The sequence below is a fragment of the Pongo abelii genome, chromosome 19 (assembly GCF_028885655.2).
Source record: "Pongo abelii isolate AG06213 chromosome 19, NHGRI_mPonAbe1-v2.0_pri, whole genome shotgun sequence".
Lineage (NCBI taxonomy): Eukaryota > Metazoa > Chordata > Mammalia > Primates > Hominidae > Pongo > Pongo abelii.
In genome coordinates this window covers 25,946,876-25,970,003 of record NC_072004.2, presented here as the reverse complement: position 1 = coordinate 25,970,003, position 23,128 = coordinate 25,946,876, and the positions used below count along the sequence as shown (strand labels likewise).

Here is a 23,128-nt window from a genome sequence, read left to right as displayed (position 1 = left end):
GAGACCAGCTGCACAGAGGACCTACCCTCTCTGCCGAGAGCTTCAGAGACCTGCAGAGATGTTGGGACTTCCAGCTGCAGAGCGGAACCACCCTCTCCAGGGCCTCCTCTCTGCTGAGAGCAGCAGAGTTCGGGATGACCTGCCTACAGAGAGGACACTGTGGGTCTCCTCTGAGCTGTTTAACACTTAATAAAGCTTATCTTCATCTTCTTCACCCTTCCCCTGTCTGCGTATCTCATTCTTCCTGGACACAGGACAAGAACTCAGGCAAAGGTGCCACTGGCCACAGAGGTTTCCAGTCAGAAATTGGACATCCCAAAGATTCCATAAGACTATTATAAGGCTCTCATAGTATTCATGAAGTGGATATAATATCACTTGAAGGTAGCCTGTGATGTTACAGAGGTATAGTATAAACCCTAGAGCAACCACTAAAATCATGAATTGTAGGTAATAAACAAACAAGAGAGATAAAATGAAATAAAAATTATTCAATTAATCTAAATGGCAAAAGGAAATAAAAGAAAAGCAGAACAAATAATAGGTAGGAGAAATAGAAAACAAGTAGCAGGATGACAGAGTCAAACCTTGCCATATTAATAATCATATTTATGTAAATAGTCTAAATATCTCAATTATAAGGCAACAAAAGTCATCAGATTATATAAGTATATTTTCTTTTGAGATGGAGTCTCACCCTGTCACCCACACTGGAGTGCAGTGGCGCAATCTTGGCTCACTGCAACCTCTGCCTCCCGAGTTCGAGCAATTTTCTGCCTCAGCCTCCCAAGTAGCTGGGATTACAGGCAACCGCCACCACACCTCGCTAATTTTTGTATTTTTAGTAGAGACAGGGTTTCACCATATTGGTCAGGCTGGTCTCAAACTCCTGACCTCATGATCCATCCGCTTTGGCCTCCCAAAGTGCTGGGATTACAGGTGTGAGCCACTACACCTGGTCTTTTTTTTTTTTTTTTTTAAGACAAAGGCTAAAAAAAAGAAGTACCTTGCTGATGTTAATCAAAGGGAAGTTGGAGTGGCTATATCAGACAAAGTAGGCTACAGATCAAAGAACATTAACAAGGATATAGAAAGTCCTCTCATAACAATAAAAGGACTGATTCATCAAGAACACAAAACAATCCTAAACATTTAATCACTGATATGGTTTGACTGTGTCCCCATCCAAATCTCATCTTGAATTCCCACCTGTTGTGAGAGGGATCCAGTGGGAGGTAACCGAATCATGGGGGCAGGTCTTTCCTGTGCTGTTCTCGTGATAATGAATAATTATCATGAGATCTGATGGTTTTATAAGAGGGAGTTCCTCTGCACAAGCTCTCTCTCTTTGCCTGCTGCCATGTGAAATGTGCCTTTCACCTTCCAAAATGATTGTGAGGCCTCCCCAGCACTTGCAACTGTGAGTCCATTAAGCCCTTTTTCCTGTATAAATTGCCCAGTTTTGGGGATGTCTTCATCAGCAGCATGAAAATATACTAATACAATCACCTAATAAAAAACTTCATGGCCAGGCACAGTGGCTCATGCCTGTAATCCCAGCACTTTAGGAGGCCAAGGCGGGTGGATCACTTGAGCTCAGGAGTTCAAGACCAGCCTGGCCAACATGGTGAAACCCCGCCTGTACTAAAAATACAAAAATTAGCTGGGTGTGGTGGTGGGCACCTGTAATCCTAGCTACTCGGGAGGCTGAGGCAGGAGAATCGCTTGAACCCAGGAGTCGGAGGCTGCAGTAGGCTGAGATCATGGCACTGCACTCCAGCCTGAGTTGACAGAGTGAGACTCCATCTCAAAAAAAAAAGAAAAAATAAATAAACTAAGGGAAAGGGTCCTGAACCAAGCAGAAGCCTTCATGTAAGTTCTGATACCTACACTACAAGCTCTGTGGCCCAGGACAAGTCACAACCTCTCTTAAATAGAAAAGATATCCTCCCCCTCTTGTCTCTTAACAGCTATTGTAAATGACCAAACGCTATACCATCTATCAGTTCATAAGAATCACTGGGGCAGCTTTTAAAACAGCTGACCCAGGCTCCACCCCAGACCAATTAAATCAGATTACCTGGAGGCTGAATCAGAACACTGGACTGTTGTCAAACCCCCCACCCCAACTCCATCCCGTGATTCCAATTTGCGGCCAAGACAGAATCACCACTGTATATAACAGACTATATTATAAGTATCTATATACATTTAAGGCACTGTTATTATGTAGTTGTTCCTATGTCAGTATCTGGTTTTTTCAAAGAGATTGCATCCTTTCTGATAACAGAGATTGTGTGTTCAATGCTCTGCAAAAGAAGGATAATGATGCTGCTAATTATGCAGTTGGTAACACTAGCCAAGTGCTTCTGTGTCATTACTGTAATCACCACTAGTCTACAAACCGTGATGGTGAGATGCAAAACCGAGATGCAGCACCACACAGCCAATGGATGAGGCATATGGGACTCAGGCCCCATATGCCTCAAGCCCCAGTCTCACGCTCAGACAAGAGCAGCATTCAAACACCTAACAAACACATCTCTCTATTGCAATGCAGCAGCTGGTACTTACTTTTCACTCGTATTGCAGTTATTTGTTTATATGCCTTCTCTCCTGTGCTAGATTGCAGTTTCCTAGATGCAGGACACCAGGCTCTTTCCCCTTTGTCCTCTTAGGGCCCTGCCCAGCGCCTGGCAGACAGTGGACCATGGACCCTCAATTAATACCTGTTGACCAAATGAATTAGCCACAGTCTGTGGGCCAAGGAAAGATACTGTGACCTTTTATTCCTTACAAATACCTTTATTCCAACCAGGGAGAAAGAGGCACTGTTTTCCTGCAGCTTTCTTGCCCAGTGGTCCACAGCTAGAAAACTTAAAGAGGGAAACAGCATAAGCACTGTTGCGAGGGCTCAGCCATTTGAATTGCTGGATCCCTGAGGAGTTCATTTAAGATAGTGTAATAACATCTGCTCACGCTTCATCTGTACATAACATCTCTATTGTGAAATGAGACCAGACGGGATTAGACTGCCCTTGTTTTCACCTGATACTGTGCTTTCATTTCTCCCAAAGGGGGAGAGGAGGCAGCAATGCTGAAGCATTTAGCAGGCTCAGTTCAGGAATCTAAATTGCACTTAATTGTTAGGAACAAAATGTTGGAAGGGTAGAGAGCAGGCTGCTGGTTCCACAAGGACTCCCTGAGGGGGACACAGTAATTAGTGCTGGTCTTGATTGTGAGGTCTCTTTTGAGAAAGAAAAATCTCTGCAAAATTGAACAGGGAGGTGCTCCACATGAATGCTCCACTCTGCCGAAATGCAAAACCGCAGGGACCTCTCGGATAGGTTCTCCCGGCTAAAGGTCGCCCTGGCAAAATGGTTACACACGCAAAAGTGCAAAGCTGCATCAGCACAATCCCAGCTACGTTTTCCTTTCAGGAAATATTCAGCTCCACCATAGTAAGAGGATTTAGGTGGGCATTCAGGCACCTGGGAAACCTTCAGAGGCATTCTGGAGAGGCAGACACTGATCAAAAACACATTCCCAGCCCAACTTCACTCTGATGTTAAACAGCCAGGAACACTTCCAGGCCTCGGGGATATTTCCCAGCCCACAGGGGGGCGGTATCTGGGGCAAGAGGGACACCCTCCACATCCAGCACATATTGTTCCCACACTTCCAGGCAGCAGCGTTTGACCACTACACTTTAAAAGGGAACGCAGTACACCTCAAGTAACCAGCTGAAATTTTGACAGTTTTTCACTCCACAGAACCTTATAAAAGTTTCAGAAAAACAAATGCAATGACTTGGGGAAAGGGAGGCTGAACCTAGCGGGGAGCCAACTAGCACTGCTCTGTTTAATTCAAACACCGTGAAGGGCCGTCTTGTGGACCACAGAGCACCGCTGGAACCCATGCGGTCCCCAGGGAACCTGTAAGGATTCCTACATCCCAGCGCATCCCCCACGTCATTGCAGAGCTCAAATGCCCTTTACCTTTGCAAGAAACACGCGAGGGATAGCAGGTCTGCGCAATGGCCAGTATCCCAATTCCATTGCAGGGAAAGGAACCCAAGAAGCCTTTTCAAGAGGCAGTTGGGTTAGAAAGAGCTAAGCCCCAACCCTCTTCCACGCTTACCAGAAGACTCCCCCATTAGGCAAAGCTCCACTGGCCCTCTCGCTCCTTGTGCTGCGCGCGCACACACAAGGGTACACACGCACCCACCAGGACTCAGGCACAGACCAGCGCACACATGCCTGCACACACAGACGCGCGCTCACAAGCACACACGCGTGGACGTGCAGACGGGGTGCACAAACACACACCGACATACGCGCACTGACAAGGGCACATGCATACACATGAGCACAAGCGGGTACACACCGGCACAGCGTCCACGGGCACCAGTGCACACCCGGCGCAGCCCACGTGCATGCAGCCCTGAAGGCGCCCGTGCCTCGCGCCCCTGGCCCTGCACACCAGCTCCGGGCTGCACTCACCTGGTGCCGGCGCTGGCGCGACCGGGTTCCGCGCGCGAACCCTCCCGGTGGCCTGGGGGTCAGGGCGCGCAGCCGCATGGCCGCCCCTGCCGCCCGCGGGGAGCCGGGTCCGGCCAGGCGAGGACGGCCGCTGACCCCTCCCCAGCGGCTATCGGTGGGGGGAGGATGCCTCCCGAGTCCCCTGCGGACACAAGTCCCAGGAAATGGCCAACACGGGAGGGGCCAAGGGCTCTCCGTGGCCGCCGGCCCAGGTCCCAGCCGCGCGCCGCCGCCTCCACAGCCACTCCTGCCCGTCAGAAGTCAGACGCCGGGAACAAAAGCCAGGCGCGAGCGCACGGTCCCGCACGGCGTCCCTCCATCTGACACGAATTAGCCCTCCCTCCCCCGCCCGCCCCAACCGCAGCTCTGAACAAGCGCGGAGGCACAGGCTGAGCCGCCAAACACTGGGAAAGTGGGTGAAGAAACGCCTTCCAGGCGGGGGGAGCGGGGTCTTGCAGCCGCCATCTGACTGGAATTACCGACGCGCCGCGCTTGGCGCAGGGTTCAGCTTTACTAGGATTTCAAACCGCTCCGAGAACGCTGGCTAGGTGCTTAAAAGAATCAAAACCGAGCAAGCTCTTTGGCTTTCGGAATTTCTAAATCTTGATTATTATCCAGTCAACTCTGCATCTGTAATGAACAGTAATCTACACTACCCTGATAATCTAACTAGCAAACAGGGCATTTGGAGTGGAAAGCAGGGAAACACCGAGGCAGAAAGGCTTTTTTTCTAATTTGCCTCTTCAACTAAGAAAAACTAGGAGCCTGGCCTTGCAGAGAGGGACACGCCTAACCAGGTGAGGATTTCAAGCAAAGGTCAAAGCACAGGACCGCCCGGGGCCTTGCACACCTGGGGGCTGGGCTGCACCTCCCTGCCCCCGTCCCTATCTCCCAGCCTATCCCTCACCCCCCCCGACCCCCACCCCCCGCCATCCTGCTCCTGGCAAATCAGGACAATTCACAACACATCTGAAGTGCCTTCTTCCTTTATGGGTCTGCGATTTTAGAAGGAAATTAGAAACCCGAAGTTCAGGAGGTGAAGATGACAGGGTGATGGCAGAAGATGGACAAGCCAGGATCCTGAAGGAAGGGTCACTTAGAAACGCCAGGAGGAGAGGCGGGCAAGATCCACAGGCAGATCCCGCCTTTCAATGCCTGTCGGACTTCACCAGCCTTCCCGGGGCAGTGGATCTTGGCTGTCTACAAGAAGCTTTGTGGCAAGTCTAAAACTAAAAGAACATGTTTAAGATGAAGCCACTACCTGTGGTCTACGGGGGGCAGCGGAAGAGACCCCTGCCTCAGAGCAGGATAGGGGGCCTTCTAGTCTCAGGCCAGCTAACCCTGTACTCCTACCACTGGCCTTCACTCCAGGCCCAGCCTAGGGGAAGTGTCCCAGAGCTCAGCCTTTGTGGCTCCAACACCCTAACTTCAGATCTACAGCTCCACTTGCAACTCCACATGCCTTGGATGTGGGGAGCAGTCTGGGTGGGCTAAGTCGTGGCCTTTATGGCTGACATATGTGCAAAATCCAGCCATCAATTCAACTGGCCGACGTTAACCTCTCAAGTTCCGGCACTAAATATCCATCTTTCTGCTTCTGCAGTAGAAGAGTAAAGCTGCTCTTCAACTTTCAACTACAAAGCAAAAAACCTCCTCCTAGAACACACCATTCTGGGTTCCAATTCCTCACTAAATCATCACCTGGCAGACAAGCAGGCATTCTTATTTCCCCCGTCCTTCAAATGACACTATTATTCACCTTTTTCTATATTCATTCCTTCATTTATTTTTCTGTATTCGTTCATCATTGTTTTCCTATAGCATATCCAAACTCTAGTCTTTTCAAACATCCTTCCCTGAGAACACATCTGTATCGTATTCATTCCAGATTCCTTCACATCTGACACAATACGAGGTACATAGCAGTGCCTACAAACAGCTAAGAACAAGATGTGCTGCTGTCATGGTTTACCCAGGGCAAACACGCCCAGAGGTCAGCTGGATCTACCACCGCCCTTACCACGGTGCCCACAGGAACCGGCCAAAGAAATCTGAATTCAGCAATGAACAGATAGCCCCCAGCAGGATAAAAATCCTCCAACCTGAGTACCAGGATTCACACTCTCTGGGGTCCACCCAGGAACAATGGCCAGGAGCACAGGCCAGCCCACTGCCTATGCAAGCCAGAGTGGAAGGCAAATGGTTGAAGGTGGCTTTTTATTACAGGGATACCCTGAATCTGCTCTTACTTATTTAAAAGAGTAGCCATTCAGAAAACTCCCACACTTCATTACTAGTAACAAATAACATGCATGTGATAAACCTCCCCGGTGAGGACAACAAACTGATTTTTCACTGGCAAGAAACAGTGCTCAATCCTAAGGCGAATCTGCGTTCATCAGCAGGCCGCCTCTCCAGCCCCTCTCCCTGCCCCCCCACTCTGACCGCCTCCTGCCAGGCTTGCAATCTAGGCTCTTACACTCCAGGGTCCTTCTGCTCTGCGCCCTTGGGCTCACTTGGGGTTTCTCCCAAGGCAGTTTCCCATTCTCCTTTCTGGCTGAAAACCGCTGTCCTAGGCTCAGTTGAAGATCTGCCTCCCATCGGACCTCCCAGACTGGTTTATCATCCTCCATGGCTGAGCCACCCAAGGATGGTTGGGGCCCTGACACTCTAGTGTGGTCATAAGTCTTGTGCCTCCAATAGGAAGTCCTAACCTTGTCTGGGATTTTCTACACACAGCACCAAGCAGGAGCAATAAACACTGGTGCAGGAATGAAAACATTCTGCTTTGCTGTATTTCCACCACATCAACACTGGTGTTCACTGCCTGTCTCAGACCACACCCTTCTGAGTCCTCCCAGAAGTAAGCTGTAGCTGAGGGTCTGGGGATGCGAAGAGACTCAGAAGCCAGGGCACAGACTCCTCCAGGCACAGACCCTCACCTCAAAACTTGGGTGGCAGACTGGCCTCACTCCATCTTAGGGCCACAGTGAGCTCTGTGCTGCTGCCCAGCTTCCAATTTTCTTCGTGCTTTGCCACAATCCTTTGTGCTTTATACTCGCCGGGTTGTCTCCCCCTAGCTTCTGACTGCACTTGGTTCCCAGGAACAAAACAAGGTTCTTCCCAGGAACAAAATGAGGTTCTTCCCAGGGAGGATGAATTCCAGACGGCTAAGGCAGACATTAGCAAACCAGCCATCAGGAAGAGAGGCTACATCTCAACCTGGGTTGGAAACCCCGCTGGAACTAGGGACATGAGCCCCTCCATGAGTCAGACTTTAACACCAAGTACAAGGTTCCCTGGGGGAGAGCTGAGGGGCCACTCATGCCCTTGTTTTGTCACTGGAAACTGGAGGCTGCTTCTATGTGTCCATTCCCTCACACGATCATGTATTCAACCACAGATATGTGAACATAGTGTGTGCTCGATGTCAGAGGAAATACAGCGGCTGGCTCACTCCGCCCCTTCCAGAGGGACGATCTACACACAGCATTAGGAGGGGGCACGGAGTCCACAGATCATGGGAAGAACTCCATGAATGGGCTGTGACTTGAAGCAGAAGCAGACACTTTCCAGACAGGAAAAGAGGTGAAGAGAGGCAAGGGTGGTAAAGCGCCATATTTTTGGTGAACTGGCCAAAGGCTGGGTGGCTAATGCACAGCTGTGTTGGGACACTGAGGGTAGACAAGGCTCAAGAAGCAAGGACAGGGTGGTGAGCAGGATTGCACAAAGCAGTGACAAGGAAGGAGGCCCCAGTACCGAGCTGGGCTGGACTCCAACGTCACAGGGAGCTATAACTGGAAAAAAGGAAAAAGCATCACAGGTGTATGTTCATCCTGGAGGACCCCTGGCAGTCCTGGGAGGACACTCAGGAGAAAGCAGGAGTGGACATGGAAACTCTAGGTAAGAGAACCTCAGCCTTGGGCAACAGCCCTAGAAACACAGATAAATGTACAGGGGAGAGGACGGCCATAGCAGTGGAGAGGTGACGGGAGATTGGTCATGCACAGGAAGATTGAGCATAAGGATCTGTGAGAACAAAAATGGGAGCCACCTTCCTTTCCACTGGGGAGGAGCTTGCTAGTCTAGAAAGGGGAACATTATACTAAGCCCTGTGTTGGGAGACAGGAATCAGGTATTGGTGTGACTCAGAGTTTCCAATCTAGAGACGTAGATACATCTAGAAATCAAAGTAGATGTGAATGTGTGTATACACACCAGTGCACATGCACACACACACAGAGATACTCCCAGATCTGTCCTTGGAGGGTGGGGAGGCTCCAATAGCAACAGTCACCCCCAATGAGCCTGAAATCTCTTCTTTTTGGCCAGAAAGTAAGACAGCGCTCACAGAGCAATGGGTTTTTTAACAAAAAGACACAGGGGCCAGCCTGAAGAGGCTCCCACCAGGCAAACTGTAAACGACTTGGACGTCAAAATAGTGATAATATTGGATTACGACCCATTGAATACAATATGAATCCAAGACTCTTTGAGTCCCTACTGATAGAAGCAAATGACCAAGGCCGGGTGCAGTGACTCACGCCTGTAATCCCAGCACTTTGTGAGGCCGAGGAGGTGGATCACGAGGTCAGAAGATGGAGACCATCCTGGCTAACAGGGTGAAACCCCGTCTCTACTAAAAATAGAAAAAAAAAATTAGCTGGGCGTGGTGGCGGGCGCCTGTAGTCCCAGCTACTCGGGAGGATGAGGCAGGAGAATGGCGTGAACCCAGGAGGCGGAGCTTGCAGTGAGCCGAAATTGCGCCACTGCACTCCAGTCTGGGTGACAGAGCGAGACTACATCTCAAAAAAAAAAAGCAAATGACCACAGAGACAGTCTCCGAGAGGCAATGGGAGGCCTGAGAGCAGGTTATTAGGAAGAGTAAAGGTCTCAGCTTCCATGCGTCGTGGGATGGGAGACTCGGGAGTTATGTGCAGTGGAGAGACAGAATCTAATGGGCTGTCACTGGTTGATCTTTAGAGAGAATACATAGTCTCTAAATATTTTCCTTTATTTACTATTAAAGGGAAAAGAGTAAGTCAACAACAGAGAAGCCTTCAGTCTCCACCTAATCAAGGGGTCAAGGTGACCATGACCTTGGATGGGACAAGTCATGGTTGGCACCACCTGTGATTCAGAGAGGAGAACATGCATTACCACTGGGTGTTTCTGCAGAGAGGCATCATCTAAACCAAATCCTCACCACACCTTGGCCAGACAACCCAAGTGAGGGGTGGAGAGTCCAAATCCTTAGTCCCTCTGATGTGTGCTCACAGAGCCACTGCCCTGGCAGGATCCAGCCCTGATTCCTGATTCCTAGCCTCAGTGCTCTGCAGTTGGGGCCACCAGATACTCTGGGCAGATGACTCCCAGCTCTCCTCTACCCACTACATGCGCGTCGACACGAAATCTAACACGGCCAGTCCCTCTGCTCCATGGCTTGAAGGTGTTCGAGTGTGAGGGAGTTCCTATGTGCCACCTAAAGCACATTTAAAAGCACTTTACGGCCGAGCACGGTGGCTCACACCTGTAATCCCAACACTTTGGGAGGCTGAGGAGGGCAGATCATGAGGTCAGGAGTTCCAGACGAGTGTGGTCAACATAGTGAAATCACGTCTTTACTAAAGATACAAAAAATTAGCCAGGTGTGGTGGTGGGCATCTGTAATCCCAGCTACTTGGGAGGCTGAGGCAGGAGAATCACGTGAACCCAGGAGGCAGAGATTGCAGTGAGCCGAGATCACGCCATTGCACTCCAATCACAGGGAACAGTATAAGACTGTCAAAAAAAAAAAAAAAAAAAAAAAAAAAAAAAAAAAAAGCACTTTGCCTCTGATATTGAAAAAGCCTGTCTTCAGTTTAAGGAATTTCTGACATCAGCAAGTTGTTGCCAGCTCTCCTCTGCAGAAATTGAGCCTGGCGCTCTCTCCTTGTCCAAAGGCGGGAACACTGGTCCCTGGGCAGCAGGAGTCCCAGACACTGTCTCTAGGGGCAGGTCTTGTACCTGGGCCCTGTCCAAACACAGACTTTGGGAAAATCCTCCCTCTTGTCTCTTTCCTTGTGCAGCCAGCTTGTGCTCCATCCGAAATCCAGAAGGGACAGTGTAACAGTGTGCCTCCCAGGGCACTCACCCTCTGGGACATTCAGGAAGTGTTCAGGCACACTTGCATCTCACCTATCCAGCAAACATCTTCCCACCTGTTCCCCAGGACCATGCTGGAGGGGGAAGACCAGCAGAGGACTTTCGGGTACATGAGGTCCCAGGGGCTCAGGATATGTGCATGGGGCACCTGAAAGACTGGAGAGCTGGGGAGCTGGCTTCCAGTCCCTGCGGTGAGGGGGCTTTCACCCAGGCTCTTACTGACCCAGCAACATCCTAGGGGATGAGGAGTCCAACTCCCAGAGTGGTATTAATGATCAAAGATGCCATTTGTGAAGTGCCTGACCCTCAAGATGGTCCAAAGCCGGAGTTATCCACTCGGGTGGAAGCAGCACTTGAAAGCAGTACTGCTTTGTCCTTTACACAACACTGTTTCTCATGAAAATCACACAGACACTCAGTAGATATGTGATGAATGAGAGTCCACTGGCCACAGAGGAGAGTGTATGTATTCCACCAGTTTAACCAAAACATCTCCATTGGCTACAAAGTTCCCGGGCACGCAGCCTGTCCCCACCCATGGGAGTCCCCTGGGGTGTGCAGGCTCAGGCTGTCAATGAAATGTCATTCTACGACTGCCACACTTCAGGGCTTCTTCTGACAAACAGATGGTGACTTCTGACATCCTTTGCATGGTGTTTTTGCCTGCCCTGGGGAGACTAGCATTTGTTCTCCGTTTCCCTCTGCTCTGACTCGTCACAGAGTTCCTTCCCCCGACTTTGAGAAGTAAATAAAAAATGCTTTCCTTACAAAATTCACCTCCAGTGGGTGCTTCTTCCCTCTTCTCTGCTCAAAACAGAGCTGTTTCATTACAGACTGTGCAGAGGAGAGCAAAAAAAAGTGTTAAATTAAAGTGGCTCCCCAGCCCCCTCCAGCTAAGTCCCTGGTAGGATCTTGCCCCCTTCCCTCCCTTCAGAGGAGCAGGAAGAGTCAGGGGCTGGTGCCAAGAGGAGCATCTTCCTTCCTTCACCTACCCATGGGTCGGGGGTGGGGGTGCCCGGCCAGAGAGATAAACAAGGGCCCATCTGTCTCCACCCCTCACTAGCACAGAGCACACCTTTCTCATGGTAAAACGGACCCCCATAGCTAATGGGCTGTCTGTGTGCCTCCAAAATCCATATACTGAAATCCTCACCCACGAGGTGATGATATTAGGAGGTAAGGCCTTTGGGAGGTGCTTAGGTCATGAGGGGAGACTCTGCATGAATGGGGTTAATGCCTTTAAAAAAGGGACCCCACAAGACCCTTCACCCATTCTGCCATGGGAGGACACAGACAGAAGGTGCCTTGGATGAACCAGGAGCCAGCCCTCACCAGACAATCTGCCAGAGCCTTGATCTTGGACTTCCAGCCTCCAACTGTGATAGCTTCCAGAACTGCCTGAGGTCGCAGAGCTAAATAACCACAAGCCCAAGTCCCCAGGTCCAGCTTACAGACCTACTGCTACCAATGGGTGTCCCAGGACCCAGGCACGGATCAGTAGAGCATCCCCGCACTTCCGACAGGCCAGTTTCCTCCTGTCAAATGAGCTGCCCCACCTATTCTAACCGAAAATGAGAACACAGGAAACTGTCTAGTTAAGAGGTGCCCTGTGCTGAGGACATCATGATTTACTTTTTACTTTTCCACTCCTTGCCAAGCATTTCTTCACCATCAAGTTGACTCCAAGCAGAAGAACCCTGCTGAGTTAGTTTGTACGAAAAGCCTGGACCAGATCCACGGTGTTAGGACTTACTCTGCCACTTTGAGCACCTCGAACACTAAAATCAGAGAGAGGTATGTTCACTTCCTCCAGGGGGGTGGAGAAAAAGGACGCAGTTGTTGGTGTTGTGCCTGGCCTTTTAAACTCTTCCGTGATAATACATTGAGATGTGTAAGAGGGCATTTTCTTTTCTTTTTTTTTTTTTTTGAGATGGAGTCTCACTCTGTCGCCTGGAGTGCAGTGTGGTGCAATCTCGGCTCACTGCAACCTCCACCTCCCAGGTTCAAGCGATTCTCCTGCCTCAGCCTCCCGAGTAGCTGGGACTACAGGCATGTACCACCATGCCCAGCTAATTTTTGTATTTTTAGTAGAGACAGGGTTTCACCATATTGGCCAGACTGGTCTCTTCTAGAACACTGAGGAAGAGCTAGATGGTAGTGCATGCCACTGGTCACAAAAGGGGAGGGCTTTCTACACTCCCCTCCCATAGAAATCTCTGTTACTCCGTTTGATGTGGACAAGGTGCCCAAGGCTCTAGCAAGTTTAACAACCTGCTCAGCTTCAAAACCTGTGCCAGATCCTTAAAAAGGGTGCTGGCGGCAAGAGGACCCAGCCTGGTCTCCCCTCCCTTGGGGGGCTCCCATGGGGAGGCTGGGGCAGTGGGAGGCGGGTCACCCACAGATAGCCATCTCAGTTACCAGTGTCCTTTCAGAAACCTCTCTAATCGACCCCCATCCTTTCACACCTCCCCGGTTTCTTCCTGACTGAAAATGCCCCAACATTCCCTGACTTAGATCAGAAAATGACCACTGGACCACATCTGGAACTGTGGGTAATGAAGCCCTAGGGGATCCCACCTGGGGGCAGGCTGAGCAGTTCTCAGCCAACACTGCTCCTCAAATCCCCTGCAGGAGCTGGTTAAAAACATACCAACATCACACAAACTCCACCCCTACCACTTACACCACTGTGAGGGGACACCACAGACTTGGGGGAACCCTAGGCAGTGATATTTCTTCACAGTCTTCCCAGGGGCTCTGATTTGTAGTTGGGTTAAGAAGCACAGAGCCATGAGATTTGGGGATAGAGGCAGTTCCCTGCTCTCCTGTAGCCTGGAGCCTCCCCCAGGAGGCCTGGACCGAGGTGGGCCAAGAGCTGCGGCGGACCCTGACCCCTCTCCTCTACTCACTGCCTGCGGGTTTATTATTAATTATTATGGGCCACAGTTTCTTCATCTGCTAAAGCGGATGATCAAATTGCAACCGACCTCAAAAGCTTCTAATGAGTGGCTGAGGCTCAGACCTTAAGCATCTTACCTGAGCCACTTGTCTCACATGGCGTCCACGTTGGGCACCCCCTGGCCTCGCATACAGTCACCGCACAGCAGCACTGCTGTTCTGGAGCTGGACTGAGCTCCCAGGACCTGCCATCACTGCAGGAGAGCTCCTTCCTTACAGTCTTCCTGCGTCCCAGCCCTGTGCACATCTACTGCATAAGAGCCTGAGGAAACCCCCTCCCCCACCGCCAGGTGGCCCAGGACAATGAGGTGTTGAGGCTGGGAGCCTGTGGCAATTTCTACACATCTGTTTTCAGCTTCCTAAAAGGTTCGATGTATTGCTCTCATAATTTTTTTTAAATATCACTAAAGTATACTTACAGCATAGTACTCACAATCCTCTTATCCTCCTTGTTAAAAAAAAAAAATGTTTTTAAATGTTATTCAAGCAAAGAAAAAGGCAGTTCAAGTCCCACCTCACCACTGAAGCTTCTCATCCTGTGTCTGCAGTGACAGCCATCACTGTCCACCCAGGCTAGCAGGGAACAGACATGGCCTTGCGGCATACCCCACTCATACTATAAACTACGCGTGTGCCAAGACCATGGTCTCTCAGTGTGTGCGCTCAGCACCCACCTGGTAAGACACGGCTGTACTCAAAAGGCGCTGCGGATGGAATGGCTAAACCAACAAAGTCAGACGCCACGTTTTAAGGTCACCCACTTGACTACCACACCCCTCAGTCATGCCCTGGGCTGGGCCTTTGGAACACCCTGAGCTGTGGCCTCCTATCTGCTGCCCTTTGAGTTTCTGATTAGATGGTTTACAATTATACTGGCAGGGTTCATCTGTCCATTCATTCATTCCTGAGTTTCTAGCCTAGAAAGGAGCAGAGAGAAGATAAAGCCAAGGAGGCGGTGGACCCTCCAGGGTGAGGAGGGAGGGAGGCAGTGTGTGTCGGGCTCCAGTGTAGACTGGGCCTTGCCCAAAACAGGTAAGCAGAGGCTCAGGAGCAAAGGGTGGAGTGGGGTGGAGGGCAAAGCGAAGAATTGTGTTGACTTCAACTGGACTAAGAATTTAAGAGAGATAAGGGGCCTGTGTCGGGGAGTGGAGGGCAAGCGTGGGTGGGACCTGAAGGAGTAACCAGCACTCAGTGGAGCCCTGGGGACATTAGGTTTGCACGCATGCTTCTGCTGAAATTGCTGAAATTGCAGGGGACAGCAGCACACACTGGACACGAAGACACTTGTATCAATGCGGTTCCGGGAGCTGCTCCTCCCAGCCCTCTAGGTGTCCACTGTTAGTCACCAGTACAAGGTACTGGGGACAATCCTATAGTTCCATCAGCTGGCCAGGTCCACATTGTGCATCTTCCCTGCATGAGGTCGGGAAGATGAAGGTCAGAGGGACAGCAAGCCAAGGTCACCGTATTCCAGGAGCCCTCAGCATGGCCCTGAGTCTACGCCGCCATCCACCCCTCCACAGTCCTTACTCATCAGTGCATAGCTGCTCTGTGCAGCAAGACACGCAAGCTAAAGCCTCCCAACAAACCTCAGCCCAGAAGAAAGTGGAGACCACTGCAGTTCACCAGCTCATGTGCATCGCTGCCGGTGCCAAACCCAGATGCACATGCACAGTGGGCTCCAGCATTGTCCCCAGCCACCCTGGCTCTCATTCTCCAACTCCTGATGGAGTCTCACTCTGTCGCCCTAGCTGGAGTGCAGTGGTGTGATCTCAGTTCACTGCAACCTCTGCCTCCCAGGTTCAGGCGTTTCTCCTGTGTCAGTCTCCCAAGTAGCTGGGACTACTGGCATGCACCACCACACCCGGCTAATTTTGTATTTTTAGTAGAGTTGAGGTTTCACCATGTTGGTCAGGCTGGCCTCGAACTCCTGACCTAAGGTGATCCACCCGCCTTGGCCTCCCAAAGTGCTGGGATTATAGGGGTGAGTCACCACCCACCCCGCCCCCCCAGCTCCTAACCTTCACGTTTTTCTTGCCTGTGCCAACTTTCCCAGTGGCATACAGCCTGCTGTAACACATCCCATCTTTGAAAACACAACCCTCCTTGGATGCCCACCCAGCCTTCCCATACCTGGCCTGTTTCTCTGCTGTTCCCCTTACAGGAAGCCTTCCTCAAAGGCTGACTATAGTCACTGTCCCTTACCCAAAGGCTCATGGGCTCCAGAATCCATGTTCAACCCATCTCACTACAACTTTCCATAAGTCACCACCTAGCCATAGCCTGTCAGACCCAGTAAGGGACACTTGTCCCTCACTTTATTCCAATCCCAGCCGCATTTGAACACACCATCTCCTGACGCATTTTCTTCCCTGGTTGCTGTGACCCCATGCCCTACCTCACTGGTCCTGCCTTTGTCTCCTTTGGAGGGTCTTATCCCCTTGGGTACTTCTAAGTTTCAGGGTGCCTGGGCTCTGACCTAAAGGTCCTCTGTGTGCATGCACCCCTAGGCGGGCTGTCACCCTTCCCACCACCTGTCTGCCGGCTGACGGTCCTGACCGCTCCAAGCTTCTTCTCCCCTGACCTGCTGAGTCCTGAGCACCACCTGCTCCCACCTTCACTGGGCCATCCCTGAAGCACTGCTCACTTCAACCCTCCAAATAAGAACTCCCAGTTTTCTCCCCAACATGTCCTCCCTGCTGCTCTGTCTGCACAAATAGCACCCACTTCCCCACACAGTCAAGTCTCAACCTTCGGGCTCCTTCTCTTTCTCTTACAGCACACAGCCAATCTGTCAGCAAGCCCCGCAAAATAAAGCCCCAGAAAGGCCCAGTTCCCCGGTCTCCACTCTCACCATCCTGGTCCATCCACCACTGAACTGACCATCTCTCTGCATCCACAGGCCAACCAAATGGAGCTTCTTAAGACAGGAATCAGGACATGACAACGTAGCACAAAACCCTCTCCCAGCTTTTAGAATCTATACCCTTAAAAAATAAATAAATAAAAGTTCTTTTGGCCAGGCGCGCTGGTTCACACCTGTAATCCCAGCACTTTAGGAGGCCAAGGTGAGCAGGTCACGAGGTCAGGAGATTGAGACCATCCTGGCCAACATGGTGAAACCCCGTCTCTACTAAAAATACCAAAAAAACTTAGCCAGGTGTGGTGGTGGGTGCCTGTAATCCCAGCTACTCAGGAGGCTGAGGCAGGAGAATCACTCAAACCCAGGAGGCGGAGGTTGCAGTGAGCTGAGATCACGCCATTGCACTCCAGCCTGGCGACAGAGGGAAACTCCGTCTCAAAAAAAAAAGTTCTTTTCATGAGCCCACAGACCAACGCGATCTAGCCCCTGCCAATCTCTGGCCTGCTCTCCAACTTCCTCAGCCAGGTGCTGCCTCAGGACATTAGCACTTGCTGTTCCTTGCACACGGGACTCACTTCCCCCAGATCCCTGCTCAGTTTATGTCACTCCTGCATGAGGCCCTAGGGAAAAGTCCATCCACCTTGGTCTTATAGTCATCGGGTATGAAAAACTCACCTCTAAGAGGGCATAAACTCTAGTCCATCTGTCCACCCAGTTCACAGAGATCCCCCTGCCTAGAACACAGCTAAGGATTTGCTGAATGAATGAGTGATACTCCTGATGGTCCCTGGCACACAGACCGCCTACTGGGCCATTCCAGGTTTTTCATGCTCTGACCAGAACACTGCCGTATCAACTCTACCCACGTCCCTGCCCTCCCACCCCCATCCCCACAACCTAGTTACTTTGTCTGGCTCTTGACAGGGGTGCCAGACCCATGCCTTGGTCTCCTTTCCCCTCTTCCATCCCTCCCACCCATCCCCACTCAGCTGAGCATTGGTCCCCAAATGCAACACTGAGGTCTCCCTTGCAAGGCCTTCTCAGGGAGGATCAGGCAAGGTCTTCTGGCCCCAGGCCTCAGGGCCCCACAAAAGTTCTTACATCACAGAGAAACCCTGCACCCTCACCCTGCCCTTCATCTATCCAAGGCCCGGACAGGAGAAGGGGCCCATGCCTGTTTGCTGAATTAATAAAGGAAGGAAGAAGGGAAATAGGAATAGAAACACAGCCCCATGGTTCCATGGCCAGCAATGTCCACAGTAAGCCTGGATGTATGGAGAGGGCTTGGTGAACTTCACAGCCCTTTGCAAAAGATAAACTTGTAGAACAAATGGGTGAGCAACCAGACCATAGGATCTGTCCTGGAAGGCAGTAACCTTGACTTGCTGCCCCTCTGACCTTCACCTTCCCAACTATGCTGTCCCTAGTTGTCCCACAGCAAGACAGCTAGGACCAGGAGACAGAAGCACAAAGACACATTTGCAGCAGGGTCTCAATGGGCAAGGCACATGCAAACAAAATCTCTATGATCTCATTTAAAACACTTATCACAATGGTCAATTCTCCTTCAAGGAATGTGTTCTAAGGCAATGACCATGCCTGGAAAGATCTACGTGGAAGGGCAGGCTACAGAATTATGCACAACAAAAAAAGCTGGAAGCAGTTTTAATAGCCAGCAACTGGGTTCTGGTCATTTTATGGTACTAACATAGAATGGGATTCAAATACTATGAAGTCACTAAAAATAATAATCACATCCATATTCACTTATACGGAAAACACCCATGGGATATTAACAAAGTTACAAAACAAAACAAACCTAAGTTTTGGTCATTCCTAAACAGTCTTATCCCACTCCTGAGGATTCACGCCACCCCAAAGAGACAGAATTTTGCTGTGGAGTGACTGAGCACATCTCCCAAGTCTGCACCCAGCCAAGGAAGATGAGCTCACTCAGAAAAGAGGTGAGGAGGGGCTCAGCCTCTTGGGAGCCTGGGTGAATACCATTCACCAGACCTGCGGGAAGCGCCAGGAAGATCTTCCTAAAACACCCGGTTCCTTCAGGAAGCGTTTCCTCGGAGTGCCCCTGCTTCTTTCTCAAATGGGCAAGCTGGGCTCACTGCCACACAGAGGGCAGACAAGCTTTAGCACCTGAGCTCCCGGGCAGAAGGCTGGCCTGGTGTCCACTTCCTGCCGCTGGACTCGGGAACAGAGCACGAGCAGGTGGCTAGACCCTGGGCACGTCCTGAAGGTGGAGGCCCAGTGGGGCCAAGCCATGGACTGGATGGTTCTGTCTCGATCCAGGTGTTTCCTTAAGCAAATGGGGAGACCATGGAGGAGGTGGGTGAGGGCACAAAACGTCATGTGGCTGGAGCCCTGGGTGTGGCCACCTCAGGCCAAAGGGAAGGAACTAGAGTTCCAGCATAGCCACCAAGAGCAGGCGAGCCTTTGGCTAGGCCAGGGTTCAAAACTACAGGCAAGGAGACCCCCAGTGGAATAATTCATGCCTTGAGGAGCACTTTGAAAAGTCATTGGACAGTCTACAATGAGAACTACGAAAACATTTGAACTGCAGACCTCGCTCTTTCCACACCTGTGAATCTAAACTCGATAAGTGTCCACAGACAGGAGAGAAACAACATCCCACACAGGCAAAGTTAAGTCAACAGACCAAGGTTCACACTGTGCACATGTGTGTTAGATGAGTGGAGAGTAAGAAGTGTGCAAATTCGTGGAATGGAAGTATGGTTGTTATCACCCTAAATTCTTGCACTTGCAGAGACTGAAATAACAGGGAATGACGTCTGCTAAGGCACAACTGGAGCGGGGCAGGGGTGGGGTGGGGAAGGAGGCTACAAAATCATGTGTCCACAGGGACCGATCCTTGGCCTCTCTGCAAATGCACTTCTTCTGTTAGAGTGCCTTTACAAGGAAAATGGAAACATTTAAACAGACATTGAAAAGGAGCGACATTCTTACCCACCATATTTATCTGCATAAACCTCCCCACGACCATCACATTCTTCTGGCACACCTAATTCATTTCTTTTTTTCATTATTTTTCTCCTGAGGCTATTTTGGCTGCAAGATAGATTCTAAGAGAATAACAGGGATTTGACAAATAAAAGGGATGCTTAGAGATGCGTTAAAAGTAATCTTGCCAAGCCAGGAAGCCGTTTAGAGCATGGCACATGAGTGAAGGCTAGAAACAATTTGCCTGGAGAAAGAAGAAGAAACATAACAACAAAAAATCACTCCTGCCTCCGTTGCAGAAATCAACAAGACACAAACAGGCAGACATACCTTGTTTTATTGTGCTTTGCTTTATTGAACTTTGCAGATACTGAGACTTTTTCTTAACAAACTGAAGGTTTGTGGCAGCGCCAGACCAGTCCCTCTGGTTCCCTGACATTCGTTTCGGCCACAAGATCAAGGGAGTCAGTGCACCCAGGAGCAGAGGAGAGGATGTCCCTCAAGAATGAGACAGGAAGTGCAGAGGAAATGCGACACCACCTGTCCTAGAAGACAAGGCCAGTCACGCTCGCCTAGCGCTCATTCTAGGCAACCCACCCACCCATGAGGGGAAACATGGAGAACAAGGAAGCTTCCCTGTCTGAGACACGTATGGAAGCCAAGAAATCCAGGGTCATGAGACCTGCCCAATGAAGCAGAAAGACGTTTGGAGAGAGATACAGTCATGACACGGATCTGCATGAAGTGTGTCCCTCACGCACTGGGAAGTCATCTTTGTTGAAGACATTTGGCCAGAGTGAGAGTCATCCAGGCCCCTGAGAAACAGGTGAGGCAGAGCAAGAGGGAGGATAGAGCAGAGGCCAGTGCCCCGGCAGGATACAGCGCCGTGCCACCGACAGGGGCATAAGGAGAGGGGTTCCAAAAGGGTGGCTTGTCCAGAGAGGCCAGCGTTCCAGTGACAGGGATTGTTGCCATCTCCCATTCCCGGCTTCTTCTTCTACACGGTATCGTGGTGTGGCTTCATTTCTCAGCGAAGAGCCGTGAAAAGATACAACCATCTTCTCTGATGTGCTTCTGCTCCCCTACTGCAGGACAAAGATCTCCTTTGGGGCTCTTTTCCTTGGTAGCTGTGTGGTCATCTTGATCTTAGAAAAGCGGCAGCTCATGATGGGGATGAGATTTCAAATGCTCCGGGGCCGATGCATCTCTTCAAGTGGGCCACGCCTTCACACAGCCAAAGCGGATCCGCGGCGGCGAAACGATTGACAACCGGCCTCATGACCCAGGCAGAGACGCAGAAAGAGGCTCAGCAAAGACATGCCGACATGCCAGAAATCGCTTTGTGGTGCACAGGGCACATTCGGCCAAAGACACACACGCACAAGGGCACACACACACTAACCGACAGAGAGAGGGAAGGAAAGACACAGAGACTGAGTGACAGACAGAGAAGAGAGAATGGGACACACACACACACACACACACACAGAGTCACACAGCAGAGGCATTGAAACACACCCCCCCACGCAACCCCTGAGGCTACGGGGTTCTGCTGTCGACGAGAACGACCCTCGGGTGAGAGAACAGCCCAGGGGCACGCAGGCCGACCTGTCCTCGAGATGACGGCGGCACGACTTTTGGGGAGACTCACCCCAACAGCGTCCGGGCAGGTCTGAGGCTGGGATGCCATGCTGCTTCCCCTGGACTCTGCCTGGGGTTTCCTCATCCTGGTCGGCCCTTTGCGACTCCTGGCATCCGGAGACGTTCCCGTCGACCCCGTAGAGATGTCAGGCCGGAGCCTCAGAGCCCCGCCACCCAAGCACTGCCACGGAGGGCTCCTGCTTTGCCGAGCCTCAGGGATCTGTTTCTAAGACAACCGTGGGAAGCACTGTGACAGCAGAAGCCGCTCCCGCCTCGCGCATGCGCATTGGCTGGACCGACTCGCGCTCCGCTCCTGGCAGTCAGGCTGCGTCCCCTTTAAATAATGCCCCCGCTGCAGCCGCGGCGGCGTGTCGGTAAGGGGTCCAGCTTGGGACGCCTTGGGAGAGGGGGCCGCCGGTTCCCTGTCCCAGGGCCAAACACCCAGCAGTCCCGCCCTCAGGATCTCCTTGAGCCGACTTCCACCGAGGGAAGGGGAGCTTCAGGACGCCTGCTGTGTTCTGGGGACTCCCGTTCAGATCCGATTTTGGCCCCCTCCCAGTGAGATAGGATGGGCTCACCACATCTGGTGAGGCAGGCAGGGCCTCGCTGCAGCACAGAATGATCCCATAGGTCTCAAGGCGCAGCGTCAGCTGAAACTTCACTGATCCATCAGCCCTCTGCCTCCCTCCTCCTTCGAAAGAGCAGGGGCCTGCCCCGCTTCTAAAAGCCCTGGGGCTCCGGAAAGCCGACCGCGCTTTACAGGACACGTGCGGGCAGGAACAGGGGCGAATCCGAGGTGGAGACCATGAGACCACGCGTGGCACTGGCGTATCCCACAGCAGATGGTGCGAATGTGTGTCACCGGAGGCATATCGGGAGACGGCGAAACAAACGGTGGTGTCCAGGTATGTGCCAGTGGAAGGGGGGAGCAAGTGACCTTTCGGTGAATGCCAAGGGAAATCAAAGAACACCTGGGATTCGGTGGGTGGGGGGCCTGTGCCTGACCCAAGCCAGGTTTTCAAATGCCTATCAGAGGAGCAAAGAAGTTTCTGCAGAATTCGCCCCACCCCCAACCCTCCTCCTCCCTGGTAGCCCTGACGCAACTTCCCCTGCACCCAGCCCCAGCCCCAGCCCCAGCCCCAGCCCCAGCCCAGTCCCTCTGGTTCCCTGACATTCGTTTCGGCCACAAGATCAAGGGAGTCAGTGCACCCAGGAGCAGAGGAGAGGATGTCCCTCAAGAATGAGACAGGAAGTGCAGAGGAAATGCGACACCACCTGTCCTAGAAGACAAGGCCAGTCACGCTCGCCTAGCGCTCATTCTAGGCAATCCACCCACCCATGAGGGGAAACATGGAGAACAAGGAAGCTTCCCTGTCTGAGACACGTATGGAAGCCAAGAAGTCCAGGGTCATGAGACCTGCCCAATGAAGCAGAAAGATGTTTGGAGAGAGATACAGTCATGACACGGATCTGCATGAAGTGTGTCCCTCACGCACTGGGAAGTCATCTTTGTTGAAGACATTTGGCCAGAGTGAGAGGCATCCAGGACCCTGAGAAACAGGTGAGGCAGAGCAAGAGGGAGGATAGAGCAGAGGCCAGTGCCCCGGCAGGATACAGTGCCGTGCCACCGACAGGGGCATAAGGAGAGGGGTTCCAAAAGGGTGGCTTGTCCAGAGAGGCCAGCGTTCCAGTGACAGGGATTGTTGCCATCTCCCATTCCCGGCTTCTTCTTCTACACGGTATCGTGGTGTGGCTTCATTTCTCAGCGAAGAGCCGTGAAAAGATACAACCACCTTCCCTGATGTGCTTCTGCTCCCCTACTGCAGGACAAAGATCTCCTTTGGGGCTTTTTTCCTTGGTGGCTGTGTGGTCATCTTGATCTTAGAAAAGAGGCAGCTCATGATGCGGATGAGATTTCAAATGCTCCGGGGCCGATGCATCTCTTCACGTGGGCCAGGCCTTCACACACCCAAAGAGGATCCGCGGCGGCGAAAACGATTGACAACCG

At 51.6% G+C, this 23,128-nt stretch overlaps 1 protein-coding gene across 9 annotated transcripts in view; it reads right to left on the bottom strand.

Annotated features, from left to right (window-relative positions):
* The window catches only part of LOC129051277 (tensin-3-like), a 159,434-nt gene that overhangs the window by 131,555 nt on the left and 4,751 nt on the right, over nt 1-23,128 (bottom strand). The window contains exon 1 of one of the 9 annotated variants that reach the window (XM_063718472.1): nt 21,131-21,376. The exons of the other annotated variants lie outside the window; for them this stretch is intronic. Within the exon in view, the coding sequence (XP_063574542.1) occupies nt 21,131-21,205 (75 nt within the window). The 5' untranslated portion in view covers nt 21,206-21,376. Of the gene's footprint in view, nt 1-21,130; nt 21,377-23,128 lie in introns of those variants that run through there. 9 annotated transcript variants of the gene reach the window in all.